General features: G+C 43.1%; 1 protein-coding gene across 2 annotated transcripts in view; it reads right to left on the bottom strand.

The window, feature by feature from the left end:
* The window catches only part of fndc5a (fibronectin type III domain containing 5a), a 37,826-nt gene extending 31,083 nt beyond the window's left edge, over nt 1–6,743 (bottom strand). For both annotated transcript variants that reach the window (XR_013810003.1, XM_079691774.1), the window contains exon 1: nt 6,368–6,743. Coding sequence is in view for 1 of the 2 variants with exons in the window: in XM_079691774.1 (XP_079547900.1) it covers nt 6,368–6,428 (61 nt within the window). In the remaining variant the exon portion in view is untranslated. The remainder of the gene's footprint in view (nt 1–6,367) is intronic.
* Between the last annotated feature and the right edge of the window lie 10,567 nt (nt 6,744–17,310).

The raw sequence follows: 17,310 nt of genomic DNA, 5'->3' as shown, positions 1-17,310 counted from the left end.
GACTAGAGAAGGGACTAGAGAAGGGACTAGAGAAGGGACTAAAGGAGGGACTTGAGAAGGGACTTGAGAAGGGAATTGAGTCGGGACTAGCGAAGGGAATAGAGAAGGTACTAAAGGAGGGACTTGGGAAGGGACTAGAGAAGGGACTTGGGAAGGAACTAGAGAAGGGACTAAAGGAGGGACTTGAGAAGGGACTTGAGAAGGGAATTGAGTAGGGACTAGAGAAGGGACTAGAGAAGGGACTAGAGAAGGGACTAGAGAAGGGAATTGAGTAGGGACTAGAGGAGGGACCATGGCTGCTGGGGCCGGAACCAGGGCCGGAACCATGGCTGCTGGGACTGGGACCGGAGTCTGAACCATGGCTGCCGGGGCTGGAATCCTGGCCTTGCGTTTCCTTCCATGCTGCCCTGAAGCCTTGTGGAGGCTCAGAGGTCCTCCAAAGGCCAAACGAGACCCAGCAAAAGTGTCCTTGAAAGGAGCCTTGTTGGGAACTGTGGCCGGCAGGGGACTAGCATGCCAGGGGCTAGCAAGCCGGGAAACAGGTTTGACCTCAAAGCTACCAAAAAAGTCCTCCACCCACTCGGGTAGTAACTCCCTTAACCAGGGCCTTGAGGTTACTTCTTGGCGTGCCGTTGAGATAATAGACTGCCTCTCTTCACGACTGGAGGCATATTGACAGTAGTTTTTCAAGCATGTCAAATTGTACGTCACCTCGTACAGGCTGTCTGCTGGGTCAATCTTTTGGTGGGATTATTCTGTCACGGCTGGAGGGCAAGGTACACAGGACCCAAAGGCAGAATATCCAAATTCAAAAAATACTTTTATTGCAAAAATTAGCAACAAAGTAAAAATAAGGCAAGGCAAAAAACACAGAAATCCCTCTGAACAAAGAACCTTCCAACAACATCAAATAATCCCAGAAAGACCAACAGAAAAACCAGAATCTAAATGCACACAAACTAATCAACTGAACAAGACACAGGTGAGAGGGGAGGAGACAACACCGGGCACCGGGTGCACACATTCAGCAGAAACAGACAAGATGGGAGGGGAAACACAGAGACAGGAAACCAAAGACAGAACCAGACATGACAAAAACACAACACAGACAGATCGTAACAGCACAGGCAGTATGAGGAAAATAAAGAGCTTTTTGAACATTAAAGCATGGAGACATGTCAAAGTAGAGACACTAAATAAAAAGGTGAACCTGAAAATGAGCCTGATATGTGTGTGACCGTGACCCACAGTAATAACAATGAATCAGTCTACTTTATGTTGTTAGTTTGTAAAAAAAGTGTGAACATGACTGAAATGCAACAATTTATATTTTTACTCAACATTTTCTGGTGTACAGACGAACAAGAATCATATTGGTTATTGCATATTAATGTTTTAGTATGATAACTTTGTTCAAAAAACATGGAAGTGAAGCCATGATGGACTGTAATACCTATATTTAGTGCATGATTTATGGTTTTATTTATAGACAACAAGGTCAGATAATCTGACTTTTAAAAGTGATTTAAACTAGTTTTTATTGTATTTCTTCTTCTTTATTTATGTTGTATTGAAATGCATAAGCAGCATTTTCTGGCTTATATTAATTTGTTGTACCTTGGGATGGCACAATAGCTAAATTGATTGGCTTACTGTTTGTGTAGTAACAAAGAGCTTTCATCACTAGTTCAATCAAAGAGTGAATGTGATTCTGCAAAGCCCTCCGGCCTGTGTAGACTGGTCCCAGTTTACTGTGGTGACAGCTTGCCAAAGTCTGTCTTCTTGAGAATAATATGATACAAATAGCCCTGCAACATAAAGTTTAAAAACTAAATAGTTTTCCATCATTGTTGCATACAATTGCAACATAACAAGATATTTCCTGCCAAAGCCCCCAAAGATCTGATGTAACATATCATGAAGGAAAATGCATCGACTGTGTTGTACACTGTGATAAGCCTCCGGATAAACAAGAACGCAGTAGAGCGCTTTTAAGTAAACAGCTAACAAGATAACACAAAATAATTACAAACAGCTAATTGTGCTCACATGGTCGGCTACAGGGAAATGAATCAACAGATAATGACATGCACACAAACTGTTTTCCTTGTGTCCCCATGCACGCACGCACGCACGCACGCACGCACGCACGCACGCGCACACACACACACACACACACACACACACACACACACACACACACACACACACACACACACACACACACAGGCAGAGCAGTACGCATCAGTTCAGTTTCATTGATCTGTGTGAGAGGAACACTAATCCAATCATGTGTTTCCAATGGCCAGCGGCAGTTCATTACACTCACATTTGGACTCTTGAAATGTGTTTAGAAATGATCAGTATTCCACAATTGTTCTATGAATCTAATTATACATGACACTGATTGTGCTAATATACAGGTCAACAATAAGATGGAAATATGTGTGGACAGCCTCCTCTTTGTCTTGCACCCTTTCGGTGCCCTGTTAAAGTGGCTTTCCAATTCGGAGGCTGCTCCACACAGCCAGCAGGCCTTAAAGACACACATTTGAACGAAAAGGGTTGCAGCGATGCATTTGGAGGATTACATATGATGCAAAGTGTACAGTAAAGTTAATGACATCATTTTTATGGAGCATGAACACGAGCCCTGCTTATCCTCTGACAATGATGAGGAAGTTTGTGCTGAGTAATGCTTAACCATCTCACTTAAAGTATGTAACAAATCTGCCGTCTGGGAATAATAAAATCAGAAACCCAAACGCTTTGAAGTAAATAAAGAATTGACTGTGTTGTACAAATAATCCTGACTCAGTGGCATAAAGCAGTATCTGTAGTGTGTGTGAGAAATGGCACAAATAAACTTTATTTTTGATTTGGTCTTTTTCTGCATTTCTCTGACTGAATGGATGTCTGCTGAGGGATATTCATCGTGAGTCTGTTTCGTGTTTGATGGTCATTTGGCGTCAGAGAGAAGAAGATGGGTAGATTTGACAAACTTTGGCACTCACAGCCGAGGCCTATATCTCCTCTCTATGGATGCTCCATTGCCTTAAACTTGACACATCATATATCGGTGCTCACAGTGAAGTTATCACCTCACAGGCGGTTGCCAAATTGTTCTACATATCTTTTGTTTACGGCATGAAAGATAACCCCTGAGCTCTTGAGAGATTTCCTCACTCATAAGTGTCTCTCAGTCTGAAGCATTTCCAGCACTTGCATCACTGTACAATTTGTTGATTGATTGATTGATTTTCCATTGATTTTTCTTTCTTCAAACCCAGGGGCTGTTAGGGACGGGGAGAATTGCCTGTGACTATTTATGGCCTCAATTGGGTGAATGTGTTATAGAGTTGATTTACATTTTTAATTGAAACATTACCATTCATTTCCCGGGATCAACAGACTGTTTATGACTCACTATAAACACAGACGCATTAAAGACGTCACCGTATTGTATGTTTTTTATGTTGCCGTGGCGCGCACTCACTCTCTCCTGCCAGTCCACCTCAACATCGATCCGGCCTGCTATTCCCGCTGCAGGTGTCTCACTGAGGTTTAAAATACACAGCGAGACAACAACTTGAATCGACATAACTTGTTTTTTTAAAAGTTAACCTCGGTTACACTTCAGTCTGCAACCCTTTGAAGCGCTCACGCAAACATTCAGACTTACTGGGTATCAACCTTAAGGTTCATTTGGGAACTGCTCTGGAGCTTTTCACATGGACTCCATTAGCAGATGTCATGGATTGGTAGATATAGGAGATACGATATATGTTTTTCTAGGCTGTTTATTTTGGCCATGTTCTGCCTTTTCTAGATACAGTAGAGGGTTGAAAGGAAACAAAGCTACTGGAGCACAATTATTGATTTACAACCTTTATTGCTGCAGGAAGGCCAGTATTGCATTGTGTCTTCATCAGAGTCTAAAGATGAACAAAGAGGTGAACACATCACAGGCAGCTTAGAAGAGGTGCACAACTGTCATCATTGTAGTTGGTTGAGCAGCATCTGATTCCAATCAGAAGCTCAAGCTCCGGAACAGATTGTTAATTGACCTCAAATCGTTTATACTTTATTTAAGGACCACTATTTATAAGCAGCATATAAATGCTAATGGTTGACAATGTAGTTGTAAGATGACATAAGGGCCTATGCAGTTGTTGTCTACAGATGTAACGCCACTTATAGAGCCTCTATAACTGGTGTGTAAACAGGTAATAAAGGCTTGATAACATAATATAACTAATTGCAATCATAAAATGGTATCCTCCCCTTAAAGGATTGATACTTGCTGTCAACATTATTATTTAAAAAGCACAGTAAGGATATGGGGAATTGTTGTGTGTTATTATAGCTATGTCACTATATGGATATTTCAAACGAGGACTCACAAATGGAATAATACTCGCATACAAATTGATATATGAAAGCAATATAAGCTAAGCATGTTGTGTTACGAGTCATTTATGAAGTCTTCAAAACTGATATTTAAAATAAAGTGTTACTAATGACATTTTTTTTGTAAAATGATTAAAATATTGCATTTAGTCTTCTCAAGTACTGCTGAACAAAGTGGAACAAACAATCAAAATATGTCAAGGTCCCAGTGCCATTACACTGATCCCGCAGGCTACCAGTAGAAATGTTGAGGGCTAATGTGTGTTTGATTGTGTGTTTGATTGTGTGTGTGTGTGTGTGTGTGTGTGTGTGTGTGTGTGTGTGTGTGTGTGTGTGTGTGTGTGTGTGTGTGTGTGTGTGTGTGTGTGTGTGTGTGTGTGTGTGTGTGTGTGTGTGTGTGTGTGTGTGTGTGTGTGTGTAAGAGAGAAGAGCAGCTCAGTCAGTGGGAGGGTGGAGAAGTGGGAGGATGTCAAAGCCAACCAGATGTTCATTTTGATAGCACGAGTCAAGTGTGTCACATTCCATCGCAGTGAATGGTCAGAGTGGTGTGTGTGTGTGTGTGTATGTGTAGTTTGTGCAGCACAAAACATGCTCTACAGAGGCACTGGTACTTACTGGGTATCAACCTTAAGGTTCATTTGGGAACTGCTCTGGAGCTTTTCACATGGACTCCATTAGCAGATGTCATGGATTGGTAGATATAGGAGATTAACACACACACACACACACACACACACACACACACACACACACACACACACACACACACACACACACACACACACACACACACACACACACACACACACACACACACACACACACACACACACACACACACACACACACACACACACACACACACACAGGCAGAGCAGTACGCATCAGTTCAGTTTCATTGATCTGTGTGAGAGGAACACTAATCCAATCATGTGTTTCCAATGGCCAGCGGCAGTTCATTACACTCACATTTGGACTCTTGAAATGTGTTTAGAAATGATCAGTAGTCCACAATTGTTCTATGAATCTAATTATTACACAACACTGATTGTGTTAATATACAGGTCAACAATAAGATGGAAATATGTGTGGACAGCCTCCTCTTTGTCGATAAGAGTAATCTGTTATTTTTGGTCGACAAAGACCTCTTAAGTCGATTTTCAATGTTTTTTTCATGCTGAATGGCACATCTTTGTATGAGCACATTTTATGGGTAACACCCAATTTAAAGTGGTTCTTTGGCAGAGAAGCTCACTTTTACAGATGTCGATTTGATCTACTAATCGATTATTCGACAAAATCTTAGATGTGTTACATGACTAAGAATTCCTTTAATAATAATAATAAATTATATTTCTATAGTGCTTTTCTTGAACCCAAAGACGCTTTACATTTTGGAGGGAGGGAGGGTATAGTTTAGTCTTTAGTCGATCTTACTGTGCAGCAGTTTATAGTACCTGCTTGCTTGAAATGACACACACACACACACACACACACACACACACACACACACACACACACACACACACACACACACACACACACACACACACACACACACACACACACACACACACACACACACACAGACACACACACACCTTTTATTTCATAAAGACAATCACACACTTTGTTACAGGTCGATTCGGCACTACAAATCCAAATCAAGGCACATGACAGCTGTCTGTCTCAGGCACGTAGATCTCGCAGATGTGAATTGTTCAAATCCTTGGATAACAACAGCAATGCCTCCAGTAGAATGAAAACACAACCAGCCCTTCCAACAGACTATGCAACGTCTCGGAACAACCCCGGCTAAAACCGAATACAGCTACATGTACAGGCAGCAGCATTTCCCACACATTCCTGGATGTGAAACAGCACACTGCAGACTCCACAAATAGAAATGCATGGCAACACCCATGCGTGTGATATTTACACATAAACATAAACTTACCTGCTTTGACTCGAGAGACACAGAGACAGCTGAGGACGAGCGGGAACAAAAAGCTCTCCATCTTTCTAACGCTCCCATTTACTCTGGCCGGGGGAGCTGCTGTGTTAACCGGCGAGCTGCTGAGCCGTCGGTGCTGCTGCTCGGCGTTCACGTCAGTTCATGCGTACTGTCTCGACTGGGGAGGAAAGGGGGAACGGCTGGTCTGCTGATTTCAGCACCTCGGAGAGCGACACCGCCGCTCATTCAACAGCCAACAGATCCATTCTGATCATGGAGAGCTCTCGAGGCTGATGCCGTTCAGATGCGTCGGTGCTCCAACCGTGCTCCCCCCCAAAAAAACTCCCCGGTCTGCTGCTGCTGGAGGTGGTGCTCTGCTCGGCTGCAGACACAGTGAAACGTGCTGGCTTTGTATATGAGCGCCTGGACTGCTTGCCTGCCTGCCTGCCTGCCTGCCTGCCTGCCTGCCTGCCTGCCTGCCACACACTGAGGGAGGCGGCAGGACACTCCGGAATACCTGGCTTAATAATTCATGCAGTACAAATCCAAAAAAAGGGATGCCAAATCAAAGTTGAACCATTTTCTATACTTGTCAGCCTGATTCCATTGTTTGCCATTGTTACAGCCTATTTCACAATCATAGTGTGGAGACTTATTCCATTCCTCCGACAAAATGCAAACTTGTCACCGAAAAAAAAGCCCTCTCCTTCGATCGACTACTTCCTGCCTCACCCTCCTGCTTTACTTTCCCACTTGGTGAGCCACTATACTCTGAAATATTGCTGCCCACTCAGCGATTAAATATGCATACACCCGGCCCACGCAAACACAATGTTTCCGTGGCGCCGCTTTCAAGCGCTTCTTCCACTTCAGAAACAAACAAGTGCCACTTGACTTCCCCACTGTCAGTTGGCGCACTCTTCCTGCGCACATTGTTTCCACAGGAGCGCACAATGAAGCAAGAACAGAAGTGGATAAAGTCTACATAGTTTACCTGGTGGTTTTTCCTGCAGCGTGCTGGGTACTTTTCTGCAGCTTTCCCGGGATAAGTGGGAGTGTCCGTCCCGAGGCAGGAGAGACCCGCGCTGTCCCCCCAAGAAGTGTTCTCCTCACCCCGCTGCGCACCTCGATCACAGCCCGCTGCTCTGACGTGCTTCAGAGGGACGCTGTTGGAAGTGGAGGGGTTATTGTGGTGTTTTTGTGTGTGCATGCTTCACTCTCCTGTGGCTACTGCTGCTCTCACCCTCCATCTCTCTCTCTCTCTCTGTGTGTGTGTGTGTGTGTGTGTGTGTGTGTGTGTGTGTGTGTGTGTGTGTGTGTGTGTGTGTGTGTGTGTGTGTATGTGTGTGTGTGTGAGAGAGAGAGTGAGAGGGGGCGTATGTTCTGTACCAAACACCAAACACAGGGAAATAGACAGGGATAAGATATGTGGGTTACACTAGAAAAAATGCAGGACCTGCATGCTGTAGGATCAATATATTGGCACTGACAGAGAGGAACTGTGTGATTTTCCAGAGTACGATCCAGAGTTTTGGGAGAGTCTGTGAGCCCTAGCACACAAGTAATGTCTTTCTTCTGTTCTGATGAATTTCGCCAGACACAAGACAACTGATCTACACATAGAACACAAACCGATCTGACAAACCTCATCTGCATCATCAAAAGCCTCTTTCACACATGTACTGCCACCTGGACCTAGTAGACACAAGAGGAGCTGTATGTAAGATGTCATACGTTACCCAGCTTCTGGAACAACATTCGGTGTATTTGACTGAAATGATCTGCAACGCAAGACATCTTTGCTACTGAACTCCAAATTATTTTCATTCTCTTACATTTCTGCCCAGTCACACTTTTAAAATGTACTGCAATACAAGTTCAGCATAAGCAAACATCCATGATTTTTGTCACCTAAATACATTACACAAACCACTTAAAGTCAACCCCTTTAAAAGTTGTATATATAATTTTGGCGTCATTGAACATTCCTTTTTAACTTCCTAGCATTTCAAAAGCGCTGAGGTAATCTATCTCTCTCTCTCTCTCTCTCTCTCTCTCTATCTCATGTCCTTCCATCTCTGGAAATGTTGATTTTCTTGAGTAGAGGAGACGGAGGAAAACACCCACATAAACTCATGTACTTTAATCATTCCAAGCCAAAACAACCTGCTGCATTGTTTCCGGGCTACACGCTGGGGCTGAGGAGCTCTCAGGGATTTCTCAAAATCCTGGGCAGAACCAAATGTTAATGGTGTTTAAAGTCAGCACTCAGCAAACACATAAAGGACTCAGCCCAAGCGAGTAATTTGCTCCAGGAAATTGGCCTCACTGATACTTTACAGTCTTCTACATTAAACGCAGATCAAGTGGAAAATCTGCAATAAATCTGATGTCTTTATGGACATTCCAGTTCCTGTGAGCTTCAACCCGGAGGGAGATGTTGTTTATCACAGTGTGTGTGTGTGTGTGTGTGTGTGTGTGTGTGTGTGTGTGTGTGTGTGTGCGTGTGTGTGTGTGCGCGTGTGTGTGTGTGTGTGTGTGTGTGTGTGTGTGTGTGTGTGTGTGTGTGTGTGTGTGTGTGTGTGTGTGATAAAATAAGCTCTGGGAGCATTAGTGACTGACTAGCTAGCGAGTTAGCATGCTAGCAAGCTTGCAGTTAACAACCAGGATTGGGTTGCACAAGCTATCCATAAAGCTATCACAAACGTTACATTTCTTTATAGCAGGTAGGTGTAGACTCACTTCAAATTACTTGGACTTGAGTCACATATTTGTTGAGTCAAGACTCAAAATTGTTGACTTCAAAATACTTTATTCCTTGCCAAAAATAACAACAACATACTGTACATTATATATAAAATACCTGTACTTTAGCTATAGGTTGTTTTATTTGAGTGACATTCAATCAATTATAATTATCAGGAAACATTATCAAACCCCTTTTCTACAGTTTTTCATGTTGCTGTTTTACTCTCATATAGCAATACAACTGTTGGTTAAGGAAGCTCAAGTTTCATGTGACATATACAAGTATGTGTGTAGTTCCATCTGATCCAAAATTCGATTCACAGGTATACAATAAGCTTGACTCGGACAAAATATGTCTCAGGATAGTTTGTTTGACTCTTTACTTAAAACAAAAGGTTTCAAATACAAACACATATTTTCACAGGTCAAAAAACGATGTTGCTCTGTGCTTCTTTCTCCTTCTCACCCACGCCAATCACCAGCAGCTGCCGTCGGCTATAACGTCTCGTAATCACAAACTATGTCAATTCCACACGGCTGGTTCAAATAAATGATATAATAGTACTAACAACAAAGGATTATAATATTCAAATATATCAAACTATACATTTTAACATATGGCTCCTACAATGTGGTTGCACCGGCTATATTTACTGTAGCAAAAACGATTTTCTATGTATAGTTTCTTTGTCATATGTTGATGATATATATGTGGATTGGAATTGAAATTGTATACCTTAAAGTGTTGCCATGCGGCCTGAGAATACAATCAGTATACTAGAAGCGCTGCAGGATACAACTGGAAGAAAAAATACTTGGATTTCTTGCTAAGTCTGCTGCCACCATGATGAAATGATGAGTTGGTTATTCAAAGATCAGCACATAGCCTCTGTTATGGTCCTTATGTTCATTTTTAGTCGATACAAAATGTAAAATCCTATGTACAGTACATTGCAGAAAAGGGGCATTAGTCCTTGGCTGTTTGAGACAATTCAGACATTTAGTTATGCATTTAATTTGAAATTGCTGAGGCATGAAGCTCAGCCATTATCACTCGCAGTCACAAATCAAGAACTCTATCTGACCAAGCACTACGGCCACAGAGGATTATAAAAGAGTCAGGTCTCCAAGAACACTTGCTAATATCCACTGCCTGATACAGACAATGAAACAGTGACTAGAACACCTCGGCATGAATATTTTACACGCACGAATATTTCCTGACGCGACATTGGAGCTTACCGGGACTTTTTCTGCATTTCTAAATGAGTTTGGATTATGAGCTCTGGCAGGTCGCTGAGAGGTGAGGACCAGGAGGGTTTTTTTCAGAGATTGCTGAGGGGAGGAGGAAGCAGGGGGACAGTGGTCTTTGTTCCTGTTTCAGCTTGATAGGATTGGGACTCAGGCCCTGGGAGAGGAGACATTCTGAGCTGTGACGGCCGGGGAAGGTGTGATTAAACCTGTGAGTGAAAGGGAAAAACGTTATAGTGAAGATTGGCACACACTGTCGAGGCGTTCCGTGAAGCAGCTGGATGATTGAGTTCCTGCTCATAATCCCATTACAGCGCTGCAGATTCAGAGTTCATCTGTGGCTTTGTGGGAAGACACGCTTCTGTATACAATCTAAACTGGCAGCGCCTCACTGACTCAAAGTTTCTTATGGCAGGACATGGATGGTAAAGCTTTTAAACTGACCAAGAATAAAACAACAAGTTAATTTCCCTGTCAATGTGCTGAACAAATGTTTGCTCGTGTTTGATGCTTCAGTAATTCAGAGTATTTTTACCTGTCAGCATGATTTGTTGAAAAGTGGAACAGCTCACACTTGTTGGTTTATACAAACGCAGAGCCAGGCAGTTTTAGATTATAGTGCAGTTTGTTTTGATGGCCAGCTATGTGCTATTTGGCTGTTTATTGATTAGTTAGTTAAATCCTGTGGCTACTACACAATTTTAATGTTTGTGTGCATTGGTAACCAACCGTTCACTTGACCGTTTGTACAACCCTGAATTGCAACTGCACTGAGTTGAACAGCATCTTGGAAAAGCTGGTTTGGCAAGCTTTCAATTTGTCGACATGTTAAAGAGGCCATATTACGCTCATTCTCAGGTTTTATATTTGTGTTTGTGCCTCTACTTTGACATATTTACATGCTTTAATGTTCAAAAAGCTCTTCTTTTTCTCATACTGCTGAAAATAAAGCTTTTCACCCTCTCTGTGAAACTAGAGCCCAGTCTGCTCTGATTGGTTAGCTGGCCGGTTCTGTTGTGATTGGTCAACACTTCAGTGATGTCCCACCCTTTTGCCTATCACTTACTATGTGTTGGATCACTACCCAATAAAAGCCAGAGTGTTACAGAGTGATGTCACTATTTTAAGGAAGTAAACAAAGGGTTCCAATGGAGGCGTTTCAGGCCGGTCCCCCCCCCCCCCCCCTGCGTGTGGGGAGAAACTTTGGGATTGTAGCCTTTGCAGACCATTTACATACACACTACATAACACACTACAGGAAAGGGAAAACCCCATCCTTCTTGAAAGCGTTGTGTATAGGGCGGTCTTTCTTCCTACAGCTGGCATTCTTCCTGCACTACTTGCTTTTGTTTTGTCTCTTCAACACCTCCACACTTCTCATGTCTTGGGATGCTTTGTTGGCTAGAGAGCCTTTTGCAATCAGAATTGTAAAAGATGGTCTATGTGCTCAATCTGTCTCTCCCTTTTTATAGCTACAATCCACCGAGCATTACTTGCTTATCCAATTAGCCAAGAGAGGCCTAGGAGGCTGAAACGAGGCGTAACCCTTAGATGTTGTCAAATCACTGTAAAGTACTGCTTTAAGTAGCTGATTGCTTTTATTAAACAGCTACAGATCAGAGAGCAACAACATTTTGAACCATTTTGGATTGCAAATATTCATTCTTCTGCCAACCACGTTGTTTTTCAGCAGCATAGCAGAATGGCTGGCAAACAACCAACATGTGCTGTGGAGCTTGATTAAAGATTCGGGGGATTATTAATAAGCAATTGCTCAAATAATATTGTCATGCAGAATGAACTCTCATTCTGCTAAAGAGTGAGCGTACAGTGTTTGTTTGTAACTGTGCTTGTGTAAGCCTTCCTGCACCTGCTCCTGACTGAACAGCTGAATGAAGGGGAAGGCCAGCAGATTGTAAATCCTTCAAGGCAGACTTGACTTCTCTCTTAAGCCAAGAGACCATTTACAGCTCTTTTTTTGGAACAGATAAAAGAAGTCGGTTCAGGGATGCAATTACAGTCATCTGCTTCCTCGCTCACCCCGCCCTTTCTCCTGCCTCTCCACCTCTGTGCTTGACTGAGTCTGAGGAATTACAGGCTCATTAATAACATTAACTCTCTCTCCTTGACCACAAGAGCATCTTATCTCCCTTTTTTAAATGGCTCTCCGATCCCATCTTGCATTCTTTAAGCGTTCGCCTATGAGACAGTGAGATTTAGGGCAGGTCTGCGGGTCACGGCTGTTCAGTCTATTCCTGCAGGCAATCAGGACGTCTTCCACAATAATGACCGCCATGAATCAAGCCCTGAATGAGACAGCCATGGATTCAGCACCGCGGTCAGCACTTCTGCTTTTAACTAACCCTACTTGATAGAAGTGTAGTGGAAGCTGTTTGTGTTGAAATGAGTGTCACAGGCGCCTGATCTCAAGTTATCCCGGGGTGAGTGATTTGATTTGGAGGAACTGTTTCAGTAGAGAGGGAGAAGGCCATTTAATTGGCCACGTTTTGCATCAGAGCACAATTGCGTGGCTGTTTTTATGAGAGGTTGTTGCTGGCCTCATTGGGACAAAGCTTTCTGAGTCCTGCTGCAGCACCTATTCATCACCACCATGATCTTTACTTTAATGTGCAAGAGTTAATGTTTACTTTGTGAAGTGAAGGTACCTGCTGTGCATTGGGAAGAATAAATGGGTAACTATTCCTTTTTATGTGTTGTCTTTGGAATTGGGGGTGTTTGAAACTTTTTATTGATTTGTCCATAAGACAAGATAAGTGGATATACTGTCTATATGCAGAGATTTTCACTCACTTTCATTCACCATTTAATTTTAATTCATTTTTGCAGGACTTTGTAGCATGCTCAAATTAAGTCCTTTTAAATTATGATTAAAAGAGCAGGGGGGGAAAGCAGCTAAGGAAACTCTCTGTGGGCGTGTAAGTTCTGAACTCTCTGATCCATAGCCCAATAATGAAAACCTCTCACTTTCCGGGACGCTCAGTTGGCCAAACGATGTTCTGCGCACACCCAGCGCTCGAGATGTTCTGAGATCCAAACAAAAATCTGTTTTTGCAAATTCCGCCCCTAATCTTCATCAAAGCTGCATGAAGCACTTCTAAAATCTCAAAGTGTGCACAGATCATCTGAGATGAAACAGCAGCGATTGATTGAGAGAAAACCCCTAAGCTGCTTCTGCTTCTGGTTTCTGACACTCCGACTCTTGATCTGCAATGTCATTGAAGTTCCGGCACTCCAAGAAAGCACTCAGGAAAACTACTGCGGCTGCTGCGAATAAAGAAAGGACTGACTTGACCTTCCGCTGTTTGATGAATATTCATAACGCAGGAAGAGTGGTGGAGGAGTTGTCTGTGTGTCCACGTGAAGCGTTATTGTGAAATTGCACAATGACAAGCTTCGTAGCGCTTTGTGACGGGAGAGAGGTCACCTCATCCTTGTTGGCACTGATGGGACTGTCAAATGTGGATGTGTGCAGGTGTGTATACGTGTCCGTGCGTGTGCAGGTGTGTGTGTTTGCGTGTATGGAGCTTGTCACGATGGAATCAATAAAAGGACCTTAAATGAGGGGGGATCTAAAATGGTGAATCTGGTTCTGTTAGTTAAAACCATGCATAAAATACAATTAAAAGTGAAAGTATTAAAACACAAGTGAAATAAGAAAATAAGTGTCCGTCTGACTGTACAGCAGATCGGATATTGTGCAGGCAAGCCCTGTTAAGGCAGATATAAAGAAAACATATGCAACAGTGCATACATTTGACTGATTTCCTTAAACCTGTCTCATTTGAGAGATGTACACCACTGAAAAGCAACACCCTTTGCATGACACACACACACACACATTAAAAGTCTGTCTCTCGCAGCTGGAAGAGAAGCCTCTCAGTATCCATTTGCCATTTCCTCTCTGTGTTCGACCGGTGGCACAACAGTAAATTGAGTACATCTACAGATCCCACCTCCTTCTGGCAAGAGCCTCCCCATCATCCTCCTCACCTGTCACTCTAGTGCCTCTCTCGATGAAATGGACCACTAAGCACCAGTGTTTCTCTCAAGGCTCTAGGATTCGCGTGTTGAGGCACAGGGCGGAGAGACATGTTTGTGTTTGTCCGGCTGCTCGGCTCATACGTTTTTCTATTTGTCTACATCTGTTCTCGCACAGGGACAGCAAACCTGGCTCACAGGCCTTAGTGACACTTATCTAGTCACGACTGTTTGACTATAGAGCAAATCGGATCTTGTGCAGGCAAGCCCTGTTAAAGCAGATATAAAGAAAACATGTTTTAGTCTGTGTGAAATCAACCAAAGAGCTGAGCTGAGGCTCATTGGAACATCTGGAGTCTGATGGCATGTCTCGGATGGCTTCCTGGGAGAGATTGAACATGATTTGAGTCTTGATATTACTGACTGGCTTTCATCTTCTATTCCTTTCCCCACTTCTCTCCTCCCTTGTGTGTGTGTGTGTGTGTGTGTGTGTGTGTGTGTGTGTGTGTGTGTGTGTGTGTGTGTGTGTGTGTGTGTGTGTGTGTGTGTGTGTGTGTGTGTGTGTGTGTGTGTGTGTGTGTGTGTGTGTGTGTAGTAGGGAGGAGCATTAGGGCACTAAAGGAAGCCTGCCCACTGGGGAGCAGCAGCGATGCTCACTTCAGAGTGTGAGCTGAACGCTGGCCTCTAATCCAACGGCTTCCTCTCCACACGCCCCCGCGGTCCGGCCTCTGATGCAACAGGTCACTTTCACACACCTACACTCTTTAACACCCTGTTGTTCATCCTTCATTGAACTTGAGTTGAATCGCACAGCCTTACTAGTAGTAATATTCATACGTGCTATTCATATGGAAATGTTTTGGCAACTCATCTCGGGGAGTCGTTTCAGAAAAATATACCTGGAAACATTTTGGATGGATTTTTTAAATGACAGCAAAATATCTTCCAAAGCTGTTTAAATATGAAATGTTATCTTGTCGTAATGGGTTCCAACTGAACAGAGTCGTGTATCAAAGGCTTGCTGGAGAAATAAGACTGTGTTCATTAGAGGAAGAACACCAACTGATATCATTATCGTGATGATTATAACGATTATCGTGATGATTATAACGATCAGGGAGAAACTTTATTTATTATACATTTTTTCACAGCTGATGAAAGAGAATGAAGGTATCAAAACTCGGTAAAATACTTGTTTAGTCAGCAAATACATTTAGCCTTGAATCACTATCACTTATTGATAAGGCCATGGATGTCCTTCTGATCCTGATTAAAGGGGCTATATTACGCTCAGTTCATATTTGTATTCTGAGCCTCTACTGTGACATGCTTACATTCTTTAATGTTCAAATAGGTCTTCATTTTTCTCACACTGTCTGTGCTGCAGCTCCTCTTTTCACCCTCTGTCTGAAACCAGAGCCCAGTCTTCTCGGATTAGTTGGCTGGATGGCTCTGTTGTGTATGTTATCCTTTGCAGACCATTTACATGCAGCAAAACCGCTACACACTACAGAAAGGGGAAAACAGCAAAAAGCATAATAGGGCCTCTTAAAAAGGAAATAGCTCCATGGCCAATCAGGTATTTCCATGACCTGTTTTGGTTCAGCTAAAATGGACCTGCCCTATGTCAAAAATAAAGCCATGAAAATGTTTTTCACTGGTTCACTTTGAGGCCAAATATGTAAACACTTTCTCCTGCTTCACTGCAAGCTTGAAACATCCTCTCTTTCTCTCCTTCTCTCCTTCTCGCCTTCTCTCAGTCTCTTTCTATCCTTTTTCTCTCTTCCCCATTGTCTTCATGTCTCCCAGGTTATTCCTATTAGACGCTGGTCTGACAAAGACCTGCCTGCTGCGAGCTGATACAGCCACAGAGCACGGCTCCAGCCTCCCCACACACACACACACACACACACACACACACACACACACACACACACACACACACACACACACACACACACACACACACACACACACACACACACACACACACACACACACACACACACACACACACACACACACACACACACACACACACACACACACACACACACACACACACACACACACACACGTGTAGAAAGTGAGAAAGACAGAAAGGACTGAAGCATTAACTACTAAATGTTTTTCTTTGTTGGCCAGGGAAGGAGGAATGTCAGAGCACAATGGACATGGCACACAGATTCTGTTCGTCCAAAAGGAGGATGGCGGTGCATTCGGAGACAGACGGAGGGCCGAAGATAGACGGAGGGCAGCAGACAGTGATGGATGCACACAGACGGTGGGCGACAGTGAAAAATGAGAGGGTGGGAATTGTTCTTGAAGTGACACATAGGCTACTGATGATGGCGCCCAGGAAGCGAGGGACGAACAAAAAAAGAGGGATGGAGAGGGTGTGTAAGATGAACCTGGCTAATAGGGTCAGTGAAGAGAGTTTCACACTGCGCAGCCGAGCCATAAGTGTAGTGACATGTGAACATACAGGGACCTCGCTGAAAGGACTGACACAGGCAGGAGAGAGGCAAAAAGGACTTGAGAGAAGGAGGACTAACATAGGGTGCTGAGTTTCGTTTACAATACAAGAAGCAAGAGAAGTTACTGGAGATATTTATTCATAAAGATGCTGAGTAATCACATCCAGTTTCATTAAAGTGCCAAAAAGCTTAAATGGATTTCATAGTCAGTCATTTCCATTTACTCAGTGAGGGAAGAGATGCAAGCTGCAGTCAATTTCATTTCAGAGGAAAACTGTCACAACATTTGCCAGATGTGCATAGCTCGGCACTTTGATGCTTGTTGGGGTATTGTGAGGACTTTCTAGTAGGAAGGGACACAGTCAAATGTCACTGTTTTAAATTCATTGGGGGCCATGAATGTTTTACGTTAATCTGACTCAATTGAGGATTATTTTCAGGTGTATGTGTTCTTTCTAACTAAAGAGGAAC

Source organism: Notothenia rossii, assembly GCF_949606895.1.
Source record: "Notothenia rossii genome assembly, chromosome: 7".
Lineage (NCBI taxonomy): Eukaryota > Metazoa > Chordata > Actinopteri > Perciformes > Nototheniidae > Notothenia > Notothenia rossii.
Note: the sequence above shows the minus strand (reverse complement) of the source record. Positions and strands in the feature narration are given on the sequence as shown.